The following is a 20,592-nucleotide window of genomic DNA, read 5'->3' on the forward strand; positions in this document are numbered from 1 at the left end:
GTGATAAAAGCATGGACAAGTTTCTCAGCATTAGAAAAGGAGAGGAAGGAGCGAACACGGGATATGTTACGGAGGTGAAAGTAAGAAAGTTTCTTAATGTGGTTTATGTGGGCAGAATAAGAAAGGGAGGAATAAAAAATGACACCAAGATTCGTTGCAGAAAAGGCAGGTCTGATGAGATAACCGCCAAGATGGACTGGGAAGGAGCTCATTTTATTAAGTTGCACTTTAGTCCCAATTTGCAGGAGTTTAGTTTTGTTGCAATTAAATTTTAAAGAGTTCCGCTCCATCCAGGTATTAATTTCACTGAGGCAGGTTGTGAGCTGAGAAAGCTCTGATGAAGTTTCACTTTTAACATTGAAATAAAGTTGAGTATCATCTGCATAAAAATGATAACCCAGTCCATAGCTACGAATAATATGGCCAAGGGGAAACATATAAATACAGAAGAGAAGAGGGCCAAGGACAGAGCCCTGAGGAACTCCTTGTGTGACTGGCGCTGAGCTGGATCTGCTGTTGCTAAGACTAACAAACTCTTGCCTATCAGTCAGATAGGACTTGAACCACTGGAGGGCAGTGCCAGAGATACCCAGCATGTTCTCCATTCTGGACAGCAGAATGTCATGTCTGACAGTGTCAAATGCTGCACTGAGGTCTAGCAGAATTAATATGCTGGTTCGTCCAGTGTCTGCTGCCATAAGCAAATCATTGGTTACCCGTAGCAGAGCAGTTTCACAGCTGTGCTGCACCCTGAAACCAGACTGAAAGGGTTCCATCAAATTATTAGAGGTTAGGTAATTGGTGAGTTGGGAGGCTACAACACGCTCAAGAACTTTTGACCGAAAAGGTAAGTGGGAAATAGGCTGGAAATTGTTAAGATTGTCAGCATCAAGACCAGACTTTTTTAATATTGGGGTTACAGAAGCGATTTTAAAAGTGAGCGGCACAAAGCCAGTGTCAAGGGATGAGATTATTATTGTTGTAATAGTTGGGATTATGGCAGGAAGGCAGGATTTAAGTAGTGTGGTGGGGATGGTGTCCAGTACACAAGTAGTCGGCCTCATCTTACAACGCAGGTCATTAACAAAAGCAGATGTGACTGGTGAGAACTTAGAGAAGGAGCTGGATGGAGTGGGAAAACAGGGAGAGATATAAACAGATGATGTATTTATGTTAGTTGAATTATTTAGATCTTTAATTTTATTACGGAAAAAGTGGAGGAATTTCTCACAGACTTCAGTAGAAAAGGTATTTGGGCCAGATGCGGGTTGGAGTAGTTTATTAACTACAGAAAACAAAACCCTTGGGTTATAGTGGCCACTGTCTATTATTCTGCCACAATGGGTGTTCTTGGCAGCAGTTAGTGCTTCTCTGTAAGCTCTTTGGTGGTCAGAGAAAGCCTGGATGTGCACGGTGAGGCCAGACTTGCGTGACATTCTCTCAAGGCGTCTGCCAGCTGCTTTCATAGATCGCAATTCTGAATTATATCAAGGAGCTGAACGCTTAAAGGACACTTCCTTATGTTTTTAAGGAGCTGTTTTATCTAATGCTGAATGAAGGGCTGTGTTATAGTGGTCAACAAGACTATCTAGTGTTGACGGAATAGGTGAAGACAGTTAAAGATCAGAAAGAATAGAGGGACAGATATTTTTAAGGTTTTTGTAAGAAATTTGTCATTTACAGATAAGAGGAGGGAGAGAAATGAGACAGTAAAAAGTACTGCTTTATGGTCAGAGAGTCCCAAATCAGTGCTGTGAATGTTGGCAACAGATAGTACAGAAGTACAGATCAGACCACCAGAGTGGGTGGGAAAATCAACATGTTGTGTCAAGTCAAAGCAGTCCAGTAAGGATAGGAATTCATTTCTCAGTTTAGATGTAGTAATGTCAATATGGATGTTGAAATTACCGAGAAGGATCATTCTCTGAGAGTAAGAACTTAGGTGGGTTAAAAGTTCAATCAGATCGGATAAGAAGGATGCATTGTATTTTGGAGGACAATAAAGAACAATGAGTGAGATGGGACCTGGTTCCATTATTAGTTTAAGAGACAGGCATTCAAAAGACAATGGACAATCAATTGGGATTCGTTTGATGTTTAAGGCTACTCTGACAATTGCTGTAAGTCCACCTCCTTGTCTTAATAAGAAGAATGCAGGGCTCTGTGTGGAAAGTGAATCCAATTGGAGTTGCCTCCGTGAGAGACGTAAGTTTGTTCGGTTTTTGCCAAGTCTCTGTTAGACACAGTATATCAAGTTTGGTGTCAGTGATGAGTTCTGACAGCACCAATGCTTTGCCATTAAGAGATCTTGAATTAAACAATGCAATATTAGTTAATGAGGCTTCTTTTTGCACAGAGCCGTGATCAGAGTTTATTTTCACATAATGTAAATTCGGCATACCGACACTTCTATTTCCAGGGCCATGAGAAGGATGGTGTATTCCTGAACAAATGCCGCCAGTGGTCTTTTCATTCGCAGCCTGGTGGTGGCGGCGACCGGACCCGCGATGTACATATTTCGTGCGCCGCAAAATCCCGACGTTTTTTAGGATGTTTCAGTCAGACCATTTGCTCTGGACAAACTGTTTAATAAGAAGGAGTTTGTAATGAGAGTATTTTAGCATGATAGTGAGTAATACTTATCTGATAGCAGTGGAGAAGCAGCACAGCGGAGCCAGTAGGACAGGCGGGTGTGGTAGCGTAGATGAGCGGCGATAGCAAAGCAGCAGAAAGCATAGCAGGAGGAGGTAGCAGGATTTGGAAGTTTCAGCATACAGCCATAAACAGTAACGCTGGGTATTACAGGCGTGATCACCCCGGAGCCACCAGCCAGGTGGGTATGAACATCAGATCAGTTCTAGTTGAACAGTACTGTTAAATGAATCGGGAGCAGACCAGAATAGCAAATATAATCAAGGAGACAAATTATCCCGAGGTCCTAGATCACCAGGTACAAAGAAAAGTTTGTAGGTCTCGTCCCGTGATCAGTTATATTTTGTGCATGATATACAATCATTATGGTTGATTTCTAATTTTCCATTAACATAACAAGGGCCAGTCAGGGACAGTCAAAGGATGTAGCCCAGGATCCATAAAATTCCCAGCTCTGATATAAACACTAAGTCAACATTTTCCCAAACTGTGTGATTAGTTTAAATTAATTTCTTTTCTGCTTCTAAAAATAATAAAATATGGCATAATGTTCTGGATGAACCTAAGTCCTTCCCTGATTGGCAAAAAGACAAAACTGTTAAAAATGCTAATTCTACCATCAATTAGTTATCTTTTCAGAATGGTTTTCCAGGTACTACAACGTGGTTCTTCATTTGATGCCATAATTTTAGTAGGAAAAAAAACCTATGATCAGACTGGCTGATGTACAAGAAAAAAATAGAATTTGGCAAACAAATTACTCTTTATTACTAATTTGCTTCATCATAACTGAGAAAGCAAATGGACAAAAATTAAATAGTGCAGTGAATTGTATCTTTCTTAGTGCAATTTTAAATATGATTAAGATTACTGTTACTGAAGAGACTGGTCAATGGGTTGCACCTAATGCTGGATTGACTTTGTGTTACACAATCCTAAGTTTGATTAAGTGGTAATGGTAATGGGTGTATGGATTTACAATGAGTAAATTTACAATTGGCACTGTGGTGGGATATTGGTTTACAGCCTTATAGTTGTGGAGAGCCAGACGTATAATACAACCATATGTGAATTTTCTGTAATAGTAGGTGGTAACAATTAGATCTTTCACAGAGTGTGACATTTTTTAACCAGTCCAATGCCTCAAGAAGGCAAAGCTCAAAGTAGGGGTGTTAATTTAAACATCAAAAAACAATGGTATTTTGTTATCTTAGTCCAATCAACAGCAAGCTGGTGGTTACCATGAATAAACCATCTTGGATGAAGTCTCCTAAAGAGACCCCAATTAGATGTATAAATGTGTGTTGTGTGTGCAGAGGACAAATTACATATGTTACAAATAAACATAACCTGTTGCAAGGAAATGTCCTTTTGTAAAACCTGATTATACTTCAGCATTTGAAGACATCACTGGACTAGTGGTAAAAGTAAATGACGTATTGCCTCTTTCTATATGCATGCTCTCTCTTTCTCTCAGTTACAACCATCAACAAGGAACAATGAAAAATTTGGCAGCTATATTCACCAAAAGATGAACTGTAAAATATTCATTCAAACTAAATGTTGCGCTGTCACACCCATTGATGTGATAACAACTTCTTAGTTGATAGTGAAGAGGCATAGGAGATACAAGTTTCAGTACTCAATATACCAAGCATCCAAGTTATTACTGTGCATCCAAATCAATAATTAAAAGAAAATAGCATTAATGTCTAAATAGAAAACTATACATGCCATATTAGTAATATAGTCAAAGCATTTTAGTGCTGCAAGAATCCTGATGAACATATCTCACCAATCCTTCGGTCACTTCATTGGCTCCCTATCAATCTCCGTATCGAATACAAACTCTGTTTGTTCACTCACCAGTGTATCCATGGAAATGCTCCACAATATCTTAAAGAATTCCTTATATTACAATCCACTACAAGAAACCTCCGTTCTACAAATACCCACCGCCTTTGCCCCACTGTGACTAAACTTCATACAATGGGTGACCGAACCTTTTCAGCCTCTGCTCCACGGCTCTGGAATGCCCTACCAGAGAGCCTGAGAACACAGCAGATTGTGGGCTGTTTTTAAAAACAGCTAAAGACTTTTCTATTTAGGAAAGCTTATTAACAAGAATTCTATAATTATTGTTGTTTTATCTCTGTTTTTATCTTGCCTTGCCTTTGTTTAATCTTATTATGTTGCACTTTGAGATTTACTGCTAATGTAAAGTGCCCCTATAAATAAAATGTATTATTATTATTATTATTATTATTATTATTATTATTATTATATATCAATCCATCTCCCAAACCCACATATCCAGGGCAGGGTTACAGAAAAGCTGTAGAAGTCTATCCTTCTGTGATTTTCAGCAAATGTCACTCCCTCTACCCAAAGAAATCTCACTGCATCGCATTGTTCAACAATGATGTGATCCCTCAGCAGTGTATTTATGTTCATTTGACCTTGGCTTCAACTAGACTAATGGCAGAGCACGGATCTATTATTATGTACCCTATGATGAACTGGGTCCACATCTCAGCAGGTTTCATTCCCTCTGCTTAAAGAAATCTCACTATGGTACGTTGTTCAACAGTAGTACTATCCCGCACTGGAGTGTCCATGTTCATTTGATCTTGGTGAAACTAATGGTATAGCGCTGTGCCGTTCGTGTTCAGACTACCCATAAGCCATCGTAAATGTGTTGTATTATATCAGCTTGTATCCATTGTGGTTACCATGTCATTTTCAAATTGTCTTTACTTTTTATTTTGCCCTCATAACATTATTTACAAATTGTTAAAATTAACAATCATATAGATCATGATTAACATTAAACAATCACCTTTATTGATAAAGTTCAACAACAAAAAATCCAGATTATATATGCTACTATCCTGTGTTAACTCAGTAACAGTAACAACAGCAACTAAGACTAGTAAAAATACAGGTTAAAAGATGTATTAGTTGGACATAAAACATTCAGACCCAGTCCTGCAATACATAATCACTCTACTTCAATGTACCATATGGTTTAACTTTCATAGCAAGAAAAAAACTTCTTTTGCTTATGCTTTTGTATGTTATCTTTTTGAGTAAGAAAAATTGGTTGAAGGATGGATGCTTCCAATTTCCTACAAATCAGCTGCAATAAATAGATGAGAGTTTTTATTCTGGTGTCTCTAGCCTTTGTGTGGTTCTTGTATGTCCCTGGGATGATAATAATTTGATATCTGGGTGAAATATGTTTGCCATTATCAGAAGACATTTTGAGTTAATGGAGCATCTAAATACAAATACATATCTATCCAGTTATTTATTTTCTGTGTTTCTTTATTATATTCTAGGCTTGCAGTTGGCCATAAAGTACCTCAGCAGCTTTGGTACACTTACGGTACTGTATATAGACACCTCTAGTACCTCACAGTATGCCAGTTTGCAGATACCATTCAAACTAACCTGCAAAAAGTTGGGATGATGTGTAAAACATAAATAAAAACAGAATGCAATGGTTTGCAAATCTCATAAACCCATATTTTATTCACACTAGTTATATTATGATGTGGGAAGAAAGTGAACTATCAAAAAAGCCTATATTCACCACAAAAATAGTATCTTGTCCTACATTTGAACCCAAGTCCCTTGAGCTACAAATCAAGAGGTATTAAAACTGTGTACCTGAGCCACCCTCCACTTCTAAATAAACTCGTATTCTTATGATACAATATTAAAAGTTTTACATTCTGTATATAGTCAGATTAATTCCTTGTTATGCTATCCAAGTTAGTTTGTTCACAGAGTTGTAAATTCTGATTCAGAAGGCAATTTTTAAATGATAAACAAACTTAACTGTAATTCCAATTAATTTGAAAAAAAAAAATATATATATATATACTTTAGATAAGTTGACAGATTTCTGGTGAGCAGCTTTTTGAATTAAGTGTTTGGAGTACTTCGTTCATTACCACAGTTAATTAGCATAAACCCGCTGGCTTTTGCTTTTTATTAATTAGAATATTGCATCTGGAAAATGTATCAGCCCACCAGAATTATCTCTGCTGAAATAAAGAAAAATTATGATGAACTGATAGGTTACAGACTGCAATTTGTTTCATCCAAAACTGTACTATCCTTCCATGTGTTCTATTTTCTTAGAAATATGCAAATTGGTATGCAAAAAAAAAAATATCCCAAAATAGAAACAGTATATAATATACACAATTCAATTCAGGATTCTAAAGTCTAACTTGACAACACTGGACACAATGTAGCAGAGAGCACCACGTTATCACAGGCTTTACTCACACACACTGCCACACTCTCACTAGACATTAGGATGGAGTTTTAATCAATTGTTTGGTGTGATATGCTTTCATATTTCACATATATTATTAAGATGTGTATCTTTGTAGTGATAAAGCATGTATTTAGAAAAACCTTCCCTAGTCAGAGTCCAGTCTAATCAGGATTGGTCAAAAGCCTCAAAGTCTGGACATGAGAGTCAGTCCTTACACTACAAAGTCCCTTGGTCCAAGAAGTTCAGCAGAAAAAGACTAGAATGGCATAAATTCACAGTCAAACTCAGTTAAGAAACTCTTATGCCATCAATTCCATCGAGAGCCACTTGGTTATCTAGGCATATTGGACGTCTAGAATCCTAGCAAGATGAGCTGCTATCCATCCAGGTTGTAATTTTTGTATGATTTGTCAGACTTCTTATTTTACTTCTATATTACACACATTAGTAACTTTAAATGAATCTATAATGAATGAATACATTTGTAAACCTTCTGTCCTGCTTATTTTGGTGCTCTGTCCTGTTGAATGGAGTCATAGATATGAAAGAAAATGGGAAGTATTTAGCCACAGTAGCAATCAACCTTGATTGTGAATACAGTATAAGAGCAGCTTCAGACTGCAGCTCTATCTTTGTGACAGGCTTGTAAGAGCAAACATACAAGGGCTGGAATGGAGATTTGCAACATTCTATTCTGTTCAATGTAATAATGAATCTGAAAGGGAGAACAGGGTCACTCTAACACGATAAAACAGGGCCAATTTAGAATAAGGTATTAAACCTAAAACTCACACAATATCTGTATAAAAACCTAGAAAACAAATGGAGAACTTGGAAATTCCTACAGGCGGTGACTTAGAACAGGATTCAAACCCAAGATGTTGGATCTGTGAGGCAGCAGTGACTGTGCCACTCATATATCAAATATAATATTATAAAATATAAATCATGTAACAAGTTAAAATTGACTTTATTTTCCAAGAAAAGTTACCAAGGATTTTTCAAAGCCAGATTCAAAACTTGCCTGCTCTGAAAAAGTTGTTGCACCATCATTCATTGACCTTGTCTTATTTCTCCATTGAAATATTGTTAAAGGTGCTGAAGAAGTGAAAAAGATGATCCCCCTACAGCTGTCAACTTCATGTTGCGGAGAGATATCTATACCAGTAGGCAAAACTATGGGGAGCCCAGTGCTGTTTTCACTTGAGAACCAAGTTGGTTGAGTGCAAGACAAACAGAGCACCTCATGACCAAAATGTTTACTAGACTTGTTTTGTCTCTTCTCTCAATATAAATCATAATCTATTAGAAATTAAACCTTTTTGTATCAAATGGTCAAGTAGTAGTTAATTACAACATGATACTTTAAAATTAGAAATTAAAATCACATCTGCAACCCTCTCCCGGTGGCATGTAAGCTGTCTGTTTTGAGAAAGTGTTTATGAACACGCTTCTTAGTGACCCTTGATAGGACTCTTTTGAAGATGTGGACATTCTCATGATAATCACATTGCTTTTTCACTCTATGAGGCCGTAACACGTCTTTAACCAAATTAAATATATCTAATTAGTCCCTTTAGCACTGTTTAATGGGATTTGATTTTCATTTAGAGGCTCTCGCATCATCTCTGTACCTGCAGGCACTGAAAAATGTGGGCATAAAATCTAAGCATGTAAAGACAGAAAACAAGAATGGAGCTTTGTAAGCACTTGTTTTTATGGCAGATAAAATCAAAGCATTGTGTGAATTACAGAAGTGAATGTTTGCTTTTTCTTGCTTCAGGAAGAATATTAAAGTCACTCATTACTGCTAATTTGTTCAGTTTGGAAAAAAGAAGAGACTACAATGTGATCCCAAAGACAAGGCTTAACAGAGAGTAAATATTTTGAAAATTACATGAAATATGTGAATGAAAATGGTCACAGCCAGCTTTTGTAAAATAATGCCACAAAATAAATAAAAAATATCAATGATAACTCAAATGTCTAGAAAAAGCATTAAACTTTAATGAGCAGTGTTATAGCTGAGAGTGATACACAAAAAAGTGTATCATAACACAATAACATAAAAGGTTCAATCCACCTAATCCACTCTGCAGCATTTGGGAACAAGGCAGGAATGAACCTTGGATGAGGACTCCATTGCCTACTCTCACATTTAACTCAGAATGTTGTAGAATGTTGTAACAATTTATTTGGCAGTATAAACATACTGGCATCAGGTTGTGTGTTCTGTTCTAAATGATGGAAACCTATAATTGAAAAATTATTGAGTTATTGGGCCCTTGTTTACTAAATTGAAGACTGTGAAAATTAGTTTTGTAATCATCTGTTTCTGCCAAAGCTGACTATTGCTATGCAGCAGTGCTGATTTAAATCAGTGGTCCACTACCAAGCACATTCCCTCCTGTCATCACTCATTCCTCTCCCTCTTGATTCTGGCCTTTCTTCCTTCTTACCATTGAGCAATAGCCCCAAACTAGACCTCCAGACTTTAATAATAATAATAATAATAATTCTTTGCATTTTAAACTCATTTTCACCTTGGCAGAGCATTGACTTAAAATTGTTAAGTTTCAGCTAAATTTATTTGAAAGGTGCTTTGACAAATTATTTTACTTCTTTATTCACGGTACACTTCCATTGCTTGATTCCTACCAAGTAACTCTGGGGATACTGCTGTCTTAGTGCTCTTAAGATCTAACTGCAGCATTTGATACAGTTAACCCTTATTGCCCATCCTGAGCAGTACGTGGGTATATAAGGAACTGCTATGGAATGGTTCAGGTCATGCTTCAGAGGCCAAAGCTTTTCAATCAGCCTGCACAATTTCCTGGTGCCTATAACCTATAGGGTACCACAAGGATCTATTCTGGGGCCCTACTATTTTTTCACCAGTCTTAGCTGCTCTTTACTAGCGCTCTGTTTACTTACAGGATTGAGTTTAAAATTTTACCGTTTGTTTTTAAGTCCCTGAATGGTTCAGCCCCCGTTTATCTTACTGACCTATTACACCCTTACTCTTCTTCATGATCACGGAGGTCCTCTGGCCAGAAGTTATTGGTCGTGCCAAATTCTAGACTTAAACTTGGAGGAGACCACGCTTTTGCAATTGCTGCCCCTAAGCTTTGGAATAGTCTTCCTTTTTATATTAGGTCAGCACCAACATTGGTCACTTTTTCCTTAGCTTGGCTCTCTAGCCACTGTAAAAAAACACACACTGTTCTAGTGTGGTGCTGAGGTGTCGCCCGCTGCACTCGGGTCCCAATCCAGGTGTCTATTAGCACATGCTCCCAACCTCTCTCTCTTTTTAAAACTGTATGTTAGTGTTTATTAATTATATAGTTACGTGTGAGTCATTGTCTTGCACCCCAAAGACAAGGCAGAGTCTCAGCACTTTAGAGATTGTTCTTTAGAGATTGCAGCTTTACTAAACCAAAATGTCTTCTCTCTCGCTGTCACTCTCTTTATAGATTGTGACATGCGAGTTCCTGTCTTGCACCCCAAAACATCTGGCTGAGTCTCAGTACTTTAGCAAAATCCAGCTTTATTCTACTTGAAACAGGAACAATAAGGTTATTTATTGTAGCGGGATTTACCATTCTACTATTCACAGACACAGCAAATAGGCAAGGTTGGGGCAGGTCAGTGGCCAAGTTATAATTTATCCTAAATCACCCATCGTATGCCTGGTACTTTGCATGTGGCAGCGGTCGGCTTGTAGTTGTTTCTGTGGCGCTGCAAATCTGCGGTTGCCTTGGCAGTTGCACTTCTGCACGTCGTCCCATTGGGGATAGTCTCAAAAGAGTGCAGAAGTCTCACTATATATATATATATATATATATATATATATATATGGTTGAAATAGTTTACTGTCAAATAAATGCAAAGAGTACACAACACGTGTTTCGCCCTCATTCTGGGCTCATCAGGTGTACACACTCCACTGCACTCCCTCTCGGGAATCGAACTCGGACGTCAGCGCCAGAGGCGATGCCCCTAACGTTGCGCCACGGCGTGTGGTTCGTTTATTATTAAACTATTTCAACCATTCTATGATCTGCTCCTCACAAACTGAGGGCACCGTGGCGGATGTTAGCAGATTGCTGACCAACCACAAGCGTTACCTGGTAGGTAACCACCCATACAATCAGATTGTGACACAGACTACGAATGCCGTGAATGTAATTACCCCGATCTACATGCTGTAAAATAAACGAACCACACGCCGTGGCGCAACGTTAGGGGCATCGCCTCTGGTGCTGACGTCCGAGGTTCGATTCCCGAGAGGGAGTGCAGTGGAGTGTGTACACCTGATGAGCCCAGAATGAGGGCGAAACACGTGTCGTGTACTCTTTGCATTTATTTGACAGTAAACTATTTCAACCATTCTATGATCTGCTCCTCACAAACTGAGGGCACCGTGGCAGATGTTAGCAGATTGCTGACCAACCACAAGCGTTACCTGGTAGGTAACCACCCATACAATCAGATTGTGACACAGACTACGAATGCCGTGAATATATATATATATATATATAAATAAATAAATATATATATTTATATATAGCGTCCCGAGGTGGGTTGGCACTCTGCCCGGGATTGGTTCCTGCCTTGTGCCCTGTGTTGGCTGGGATTGGCTCCAGCAGACCCCCGTGACCCTGTGTTCGGATTCAGCGGGTTGGAAAATGGATGGATGGATTTATATATAGAGAGAGAGAAAGAGAGAGAGAGAGATACATATAGAAAGCCACACTAGATGTGTTTATTTACAACTGGGGAGTATTTCACCCTGCTCCCCACAGCATAATGCACAAATCAGCACACACCAAGACACAAGGCTTATAGTCCTGTACAGTCCCTTCTTGCTGCCAATCCTTCTCCCTTCACTCTTTCTCAGGCTTTGTCTTCTTCCTCCTGACTCTGGCCTCAGAATGGTGGGGACTGGAGGACTCCAGGTGCCCAACAAGCTTCTTCTGGCCACACTTCCAGAATTGTGGCCAAATAAGGCCCTGGAAGAGTCCATGCGTCTCCTGGCAGTGGTTCCAACAGGGTTGAGCTCCCATTCTCATGACCCGTGGCCCTGCTAAAAACCAAGTGGGTTGCCCTCTGTCGGCCTGGGGGAGAAACTGTCCTGAAAATACTTTCTCCCCCAGTCCTTCCACACTCTGGGCATCCCAGCTGGGTAGGGGTTCAGGCCTCCTGCCACTATATACACTGTTTGTATTGGTGTATTCATGTATGTATTTCCTGTAATGTCATTGAAATTATTGTTGATTAGAACTACTGTATGTGTACCCTCTGTGAGTGTGTCTGTCTTGGTGCTCTGTTGTATTTTTCTGGTCCATTCAGCAAGTTAGTGTGAGGGCCATCCTCTTCGATTGGAGATGGGCTGCTCATTCCACCTGCAGGAGCTACACATGAATAGAGTTTGGACCAAGTTTTGATGCCACGCAGAGGTAGCATAACTAGATGACATTCATAAGCAGACCTGAGTGGTTGAGAAGGATCATAGGACCTCACAAGTGTCTCTGTATATTTATATATAGGTGTAGACCCATATCTGTAGACAATCATCAAGGATATGATCGTAATACTTGCCACTACAGGAAGCCAGTGTAGTGATGTGAAGAGAGGAGAGACATTGCCTCTCTTCCCTGGTTACATATTAGACAGGCTGCTGCATTTTGAATCATGTGCAGCATTTTGGTGACATTCACCATTGCTCTTGCTGGTGGAGAATTTCAGTAGTCCAGCTGTAACAAAACCAGAGCCTGGACCAGGAGACCTGCATAGTCTTTCAGATATGGTCTGATCTTGCTGATATTGTACAGAGTGAATGTGCAAGACCAAAGACCTAAGCAACATGGTCCTTGGACAGCTGGTCATCAATCACCACCCCAAGTCTGAGTACTGAACTTGGCAGGTGTTGGTTGTCTCCAGATCTGACTTTGACACTGCTACTTCAGTAGCCACTAACAGCATGACAACAAGAAATCTGTCATGCAGGAAACTGAAAATTGAGTTAATCTGTACATAAGTCAAGATTGCTAAAACTGGGGGATATTAAAAGAAAAATAAATAAAAATTTGGTTCATGCTGCACCATAGATCTTACAATGACATAGGCATCTCTCTCCATGAGTAACCTCATCAGGAATAGCATTTAAGTATTGTAATTTGTGTATAACTGAAGATTCAAAGACAGGAAGAAATCATGATATACCTCCAAAAAAATTAAAGATTCAAATAATACTTCTTTCGATGAAGTCACTATCTGGCCATATAGTAATGCTTAAGGACATTTTGGACACTTTTTTGTTATATTTATAAATTTATATTAATGTTTATTTTATTCTTTAAAAACATTATTATTCTGGTTTTCCATGACAACTACCATGATGTTTATAGTAGCCATGTTGTAGCCATGTTCATTGCTGGTTCTTCAGGTGCTTTTAAGTGCATGGCATCATGATGTGCTGTTTAAAAAGATGGCTATGTGAGCGTTAGAACCACTAATAGCAATGGCTTGTGAGAAACTTGCACTCAAATAATAAAAAGAAACACATATGTTCTCTGGATTTTTACAACACTTTCTGCTCCATTGACTTTTTTTCTTTGTTGGCACTGAGTTGTGTTTTTTTAATTTTTTTTTATATATAAAAGATCTTAGGACCCTCTGTGTATCAAATTCTAAACTGGTCCTGTATTGTCTGTTGAAAAAAAATACAATAAGAATTTTTTTTTGCTCATCTCTTCTGCCCTGTACATAAAATCCTTTTTGACTGAACATCATTTTAAGTCCAATACAAACATACCAATGGCGCATACAGATTTATTTATTTGTAGGTGACGGAGGCTTTCAAGGGAAGATCCAAAAGGTTAATCAGACAGGTTTGGTCAGTAAACATTAAATTCACCGTAAGAGCCCAGAAGCAAAAATGAGCAAGAAGGAGTCGTAAGTCTTTTAGCTGACATGAGATAAAAACCAAATGAAAACCTGATCACATATATTAGAGAGAATGTATGACCCTTTCTATATTTTGAAATGGAAGTACAATAAATGCCCCAAATCAAATGTGACAATGCATGACATTTTAAAAAAGGCAAAATGACCTATTTTAAAATACTACTCCTAAAATTGTGTGCAATTCAAAAGGCTGAAAGCATTCCTAGGGGAAATAACCATGGGCAAATGTTGCAACAGCATAACCATGTTGTGGTTGTTTCAACAAAAGATGACCATATTTTCCCATCTATCAGTGGGAGGTAACTGCAGATCTGTTTTTTTTAAATAAATAATAGCAATATTCAATTCTCTTCCATAAGTTAATATTTTCAAAGTCAACTAGAAATATGAGTTCTGAAACAATTGATGAAGTGATTGTTTCTCTTGTGAAAATAGACATAACATATTGTGACGTGAATAATCAATAATGAATATGTAAAACAGATAAGAACATATGGCAAATGACTTTTATGCCATGACAGATGTCAAAACATTTTAGAAATAGGCAGGTTGAACCCATGAATGTATTATATAGGTTATACAGTCCAGTGAATCAGTCAGGGATATTTATTAGGAGACTCCAGCAAATCTATTGTCACTCTTAGTTCCAAACAGATCCAATACTGTACAATCTTAAACTATAGATTTTAAGGTGACTTGTACACATTTTTTAGGAGGATAACAAGTGGACAGTGGGACATTGTGTAGCTTTAGCTGCTTTGCTTTCATTAGAGAGTGTGAGGGACAGGTGGCACCTTTCCCCGGCCAGGATGCTCTTAACACAGCAGCATCACGATTTCCCACAGGGCACCATGGGTATTGGAGTTCTTCGACTCAGCCCTGTTTGGTTCCATGGGTGTTGCCAAGGGGTGCTGTAGGGACTGGGGAATTCTACCTCATGGGGCTTCAGTCTTACCCAGAAGTGCTCCTGGGACAAACCATCGGGACACTGGAAGCACTCCCAGGTTTTATTTAAAAGGAGCTGCTTTCCTCAACTCGGGGAGCCAGGACTGGGAGGAAGGAGACAAAACTTGCCGGGAGGAGCGGAGGAGGCAGTGACAGAGAGAAAGAAAGAGAAGACATTTACAGAGCATTGATGTGTCTGTGCTATTCACTGGCTGTATTGTGCTTGGTGTTGTGGGAAAAGCTTAAATGAAGGGTTTCCCACAATACAAACTCTTTTGTACTTGTATACTTGTGTCTGAGCCTTTCTGTGTTGGGTACTTGGGGAGCTGGAGTACCCCCTACAGTCCGCAATAGATAGATAGATAGATCTTTATTTGTCACCAGGGGAAATCTGGTATCAATTTTGGTACCAATCTGGTATCAAATGTACAGTATGGTCTTTACCAGTACTATAAGACTGAAGATTTTTCATTGAATAAACAGAAGATGATGTTTTTGAGGTGCAGTGTCATTATCCTTGTTGAATCTTTTATTATTTAATCACAAATAGACTATCCAATCATCAAAGCTGCTCCATTCTATGCAGGGTCCGAGCAGGAAGCTGTATATACACCTTTAAATATCAAAAACCAAAAAAAAAAAAAAGAAATATAAAGTTTCAATAATAAAGTTTATTCTATATTACAAATAGTATTTTTGTTCTGGACTGCAAAATAGGAGTGCATTGTATTTACATACACAGGTATACAATTAATTATAACAAAGTTAGAGAAGCTTGCCTTTACCAAGTTTCTTTTTTCCCCAAATAGTACATTTAATTTGTCATCAAATATTATATTAAAAGTCTTTGCTAAAGGTTCCTTTGACACCTGCAATAACACTGAGCTCTAAAGACATTTTCGTACAAAATATTTAAGGTGGAATCTTTATTAGGCAGTTGTGAGAGATTTCACATCTTCTGTACCACAGTTCTTCTTTGAATAACATAAACCATAAAAACACTTGTACGATCCTGCAAGAAATACAACACTGAATTTTTTTCTCGACATTTGAACTGCATGTTGAAATAAAATATAAAAGAAATGAAAAACAGAATAAGAAAATTAAAAAAGAACAAATGTGCAAATACATTTAAACTTCTATAAACCAGCCAGTGATTTTAAGTACACTGGGTAAAATTCTGACTGTGTCAACACAACGCATTATAACAATAGTTAAATAAAAAAAAAAAAAAAAATAATATTCCAGGTGTGCAATAGCTTTTCCAGTGCACACTATTAAATTATACTATAGTGGTAATTGCATGTAATCAGTAAAGTTTTAACAAACACAGGGTGAAGCCAAAAAATAAAGACTAAAATCTGCCTCAACTGGAAACGATGGGACAAAACTAACAAACATTTGGAAGGTCCACTTGTTGTCATAATCTGTCCATTAGTTTACATTTTTTCTCGTGCCTTTCATAGCGAGCATTATCACAAAGTGCACTACAAAGCAATTAATGACAATATTAAAGAGACTAAGAAAGTTGTCAGATCTATATTGAAGAAAACATGGAATTTTCAAGCTAGATGCTTCAAATGGGAAAGATGATGATATGACAAATCTGAGTCAAATAAGGAAAAAGTACTGACTGATGTGTATCACGTAATGATAATGCGTGTGATTATTCGTCTTTGGTGAAGTTACTTGTCATGCATCTAAGTGTATGGTTTATTAAAACCTGATGAAAATAATAAAAAACATGATGATGATCAAGGAAAGTTATGAAATCTATTAGTAATGAAGCCTGAATGTAGTTAAGGTATTATTTTGTATGGGAGGGTGGTACTTTGGGGTCATTGGTGATTTATTGTTGAGAACATGCATCTCTTCAAGGATTTTGGTATCAAGCTTTCATAGTCCTATTGTAAAGGCTAGGTAACTCATCATGGTTAAAACTGGGCCCGAAAAAAATAATGATAATGATGATGTATTAAAAAGGCACAATACGAAAAGTATGGTGGCACATTCCTCATCTTAAGGGACCATGATAAATACTCATGGAAATATTTATAGAAAAATGCAGCCTTTGCTAAGAGCAAAATGTCAGAAACAGACAGAAAAGAATGTTAAAGACAAACAATTAAATTGACTCCAACCCCAGTTTTGCCATTGTTAAGTAAGAGCATGACAGCAAGGTAGTTCCGTTCAAAACATCAAGGGAAGAAGCCCACATGCAGGATACATACGATTAAGGTCACACTAATATAAGTGCCTAACACTTTACACAACATGGAATGCTACTTATAAAGTATTGGATAAAGGTTCCACCTTAACAGAGAATCGTATACATGACAAACCACTCAGTTTGATGCTTCCAAGCAAATGAAAAAAAAAAAAACACATCCACGTCATTGCAAGGCTTTTTTTTTCTTTTCTTTTTTCTTTTGTTTTTTTTTTTTTTTTATTGTACATGCGCTTAAAAGCCAAAGACCCAATCTGGGCCTGCTGAGGCATCCACACATTCACATCACAAGTCTGGCACATTTCAAGGCAAAAGAAAGCTTGAAGGTTAAAGGTAGGGAGGGCAGCTTTTGTTGTCTCTTGACAATGTTCATGTTCCAATTGTATTTTGTTTTTTGTCGATTTCAGTTTTACTTCCTATACTCTGAGAGCTTGATCCCATCTCAAAGTATGTTAGGTGTATTTTCAAAGAGTGATGTAAACCTTCATTCCAGGTATTCACTTTTTTTTTTGTAATAACTGTGCAAAACAGAAACTGGACTCGGCAACATTTACAGTGTGCAAAAACAGAAGGACGATAGTAAAAGCCAGCTTGTCCACAGGTTCTTCTACACACTGATGTTGTAAATAAAATAGCGGTTTAAGTTTGTTTTGTTTGAATGTGGCACTTTTTTCAATAAATCTGACTCCTTTGGTTTTCTGCTGGCCAGCAATGTCCACTCGTTCCAATGAGATTTTATATATATCTCGATATATACAGATAGATACCTATCAAACTATTTTATATATATAAATATGCATGTACGTATGTGAGATATATATATATATATATATATATATATATATATAAAACACACACGACAAACACATGCAGACACACACATAAACCATTTTTGTGTATGTTGAAAACTTTCAGTATGCTGTTGGAATGTCCAAAATCTTTTCATATCCATAAAGACGTCAGGTGTGCGTTAAATGGCAGTTTCAAAGTCCCAGGCCTGCATTCAGACATGTCAGCAGTATCAATGAGTTACAAAGCAGAATTTAAAGCAGCAAGTATAGTTTTTTTGTACCATTTACATATGTCAAACAGTTGCTAACCCCACATTGTTATAGTTTTAAAAATATCGCATCCTGTCCTCAGTACAAGCATTTGTGCTGATTCGGCCGCATTTATATCACTTTTCTGTATTGAAAAAACACGTTGTAATATTCTCACTGATTCTCCAATCAGCATTTTTCAAAGCTAAACATAGGGGCATAAAGATGGTGTAACTATGGGATTTTTATTCAAATATGAAATAATGTATGTCTCAACCGAATGTAAGTTATTTTACTGAGATTGTCTATGTGATGTTTTAATATCTTTTTTAAAGTGCTTTTTTAATTGAACAGTAATTGGTTTTTAATATGCTTCGGTGATTATAAACACTGCATTTTGTTGATTTCTCAATCTTTCCCACATGTGATCTTTGCTGATCATGTTCATACTTTGTCATCATTCTTGGATGTGAAATTTAGCACTTTGTTCACTCTTGTATCATATTTGTTTAAGACCATATTACTTTTTTCATCCTATGTTATCTAACGTTAAAATCCCTATGACTCACTATAACCCTTATCATTCTTTTCTTTCTTTCCATTCATACCTATGATATGATTTTGTTTTAGGTAAATATGAAACAGCACAGAAAAATGCTTTGTGCTATTTTAACTGACTGTGTTATTATTATTATTATTATATTATTAGTATGCGCCTTTCTCAGCGGCTGATTTTTCCTATACTTATAAACTGAATGTATTGGTTTCTTACAATCACATTTACAAAATGTAATACCAAGAAGAGACTTTCCTTAAAGTAATCATTTTTGGACACTATCTGATTTTAAAAAGCAAAATGGGGCAGAATTTTAAGATTTTTTTTTATCTGCCAGTTGACCTTGACCTTTGACATCCATTCATCAGATTTATAGAATTTCTGCATTTTTGGAAGCACAGCAAGTTTAAAACTAAGATGTTGTTTGCGAGGATTTCTTTCCCAGGAGCTTTCAAATGCACTAATTCCAAGGGAGTTATTAAAACAAAAATTCTTGCACAACCAAAAGCCAGAGTTCCAATGAGTTCTGGTGCTCCACTCGCATTCTTCTTGAATGGCCTAAAGCAGAGCTAACAGTGTGCTGAGGCAATGCTTGCAGCTGAAACAGAACTTGCTGATGGTACCAAGATGACGGGTCTTCATTCAGGCACGGCACGGTTTGTCCTCTCCAGCATTTCCTGAGACAGCAGGTTTCAGCTATCCATGCTCATGAAAGTAACCACTTGTTCGAGCTTGAAGGCCAGTCTCTGTTTTCTTGCTGCATCATCTTGTTCTAAAGCAGCCACAATCTAAAGCAAACAGAAGGGAAAATAATAAAGGTAGTCTTTCACCAAAGTAACCACAGTATAACATTAATAGGAAGATTCATGGTTAAGTATAGAGTGATATACTTTACTCCACTGCGATGATGCGGTTCCCTCTGAGGATGGAACACTTTGCTTTACTCCGCTACAACAGGGGTGGACATCACCCTTGAAGACAGAGTGCTGTACTTTACTCCACTGTGACCATGAGGATGAAGTGTTTCACTTTAGTCTGGCATGACTACTATATCTGTTATATACTGTATTTAGCAAGGTGTGATGCTCCAAGTGCCCGCAGCCTTGGGCTCTTCAATGGTCATAACCAAGTCAGACTAAAGTGAATAAGAGCATGCAATAACACGTTCTGTTGCAAACAGTGCCAAAACTCTTTTATTAAGTGTGAACAGTGACAGTCCTGTTTTCTTTTTCCTCAGTTTTATTATCCTTCAATTTCAAACTACTCAGACCCTTTTATATCATTGCGAATGGAAGTCCAGTGCTCATCGACCCACGGAACTACTATTGCAGGATGGAAGCACAAATCCTTCACCTATACATTCATAATTAATTAATCCATTTCCCCTTTAGTGGTCGTATCTCCAATTTGCACTATTTTAAAATAAAACTCTTCACCTGTTTTTATCTGCCATGGACCCTCCACATACACCATGAGGTCCTTTATGAGCCCTCCTTTGAATCCCCCTTATTTGTGCCATTTGTGTGAATGTGACTTAAAATGATACACTCATACACTGCTTCTGCTTCATCACTAGTACTGTATTTTAAGTCAAAGGTATTCAAAGTTACTTGCACTTTCTAGTTTTGTCCTATTTTCTCTGACTTCGTGTTTTTTTAAGATAAAGTGACAGTCTTTTCCATGCTACTGTATTTGTTTTATAAAATTTGCTGGAAACAATTAGGGAACAAACACCAAAACACTGTGGACAGATACCTTTTGTCCTTTTCTATCCTGTTGATGGTACTGATGAAAAGTATGGGAATTCACTGGCAGACACTTAAATGAACACAACCATGAAAACAGTGAGGGAAGCATACAGATTCACTCTTAAAAATAAAGGTGTCTGAGTGGTTCTTCATTGTTGTTTCCC

The 20,592-nt window shown here is 37.6% G+C and overlaps 1 protein-coding gene across 2 annotated transcripts in view; it reads right to left on the reverse strand.

Annotated features, from left to right (window-relative positions):
* The window catches only part of plxna4 (plexin A4), a 1,034,568-nt gene that overhangs the window by 203,288 nt on the left and 810,688 nt on the right, over positions 1 to 20,592 (reverse strand). Inside the window, exon 32 of one of the 2 annotated variants that reach the window (XM_028814360.2) lies at positions 15,509 to 19,468. The exons of the other annotated variant lie outside the window; for it this stretch is intronic. Within the exon in view, the coding sequence (XP_028670193.2) occupies positions 19,373 to 19,468 (96 nt within the window). The 3' untranslated portion in view covers positions 15,509 to 19,372. Of the gene's footprint in view, positions 1 to 15,508; positions 19,469 to 20,592 lie in introns of those variants that run through there. 2 annotated transcript variants of the gene reach the window in all.

The sequence above is a fragment of the Erpetoichthys calabaricus genome, chromosome 1, assembly GCF_900747795.2.
Source record: "Erpetoichthys calabaricus chromosome 1, fErpCal1.3, whole genome shotgun sequence".
NCBI lineage: Eukaryota > Metazoa > Chordata > Cladistia > Polypteriformes > Polypteridae > Erpetoichthys > Erpetoichthys calabaricus.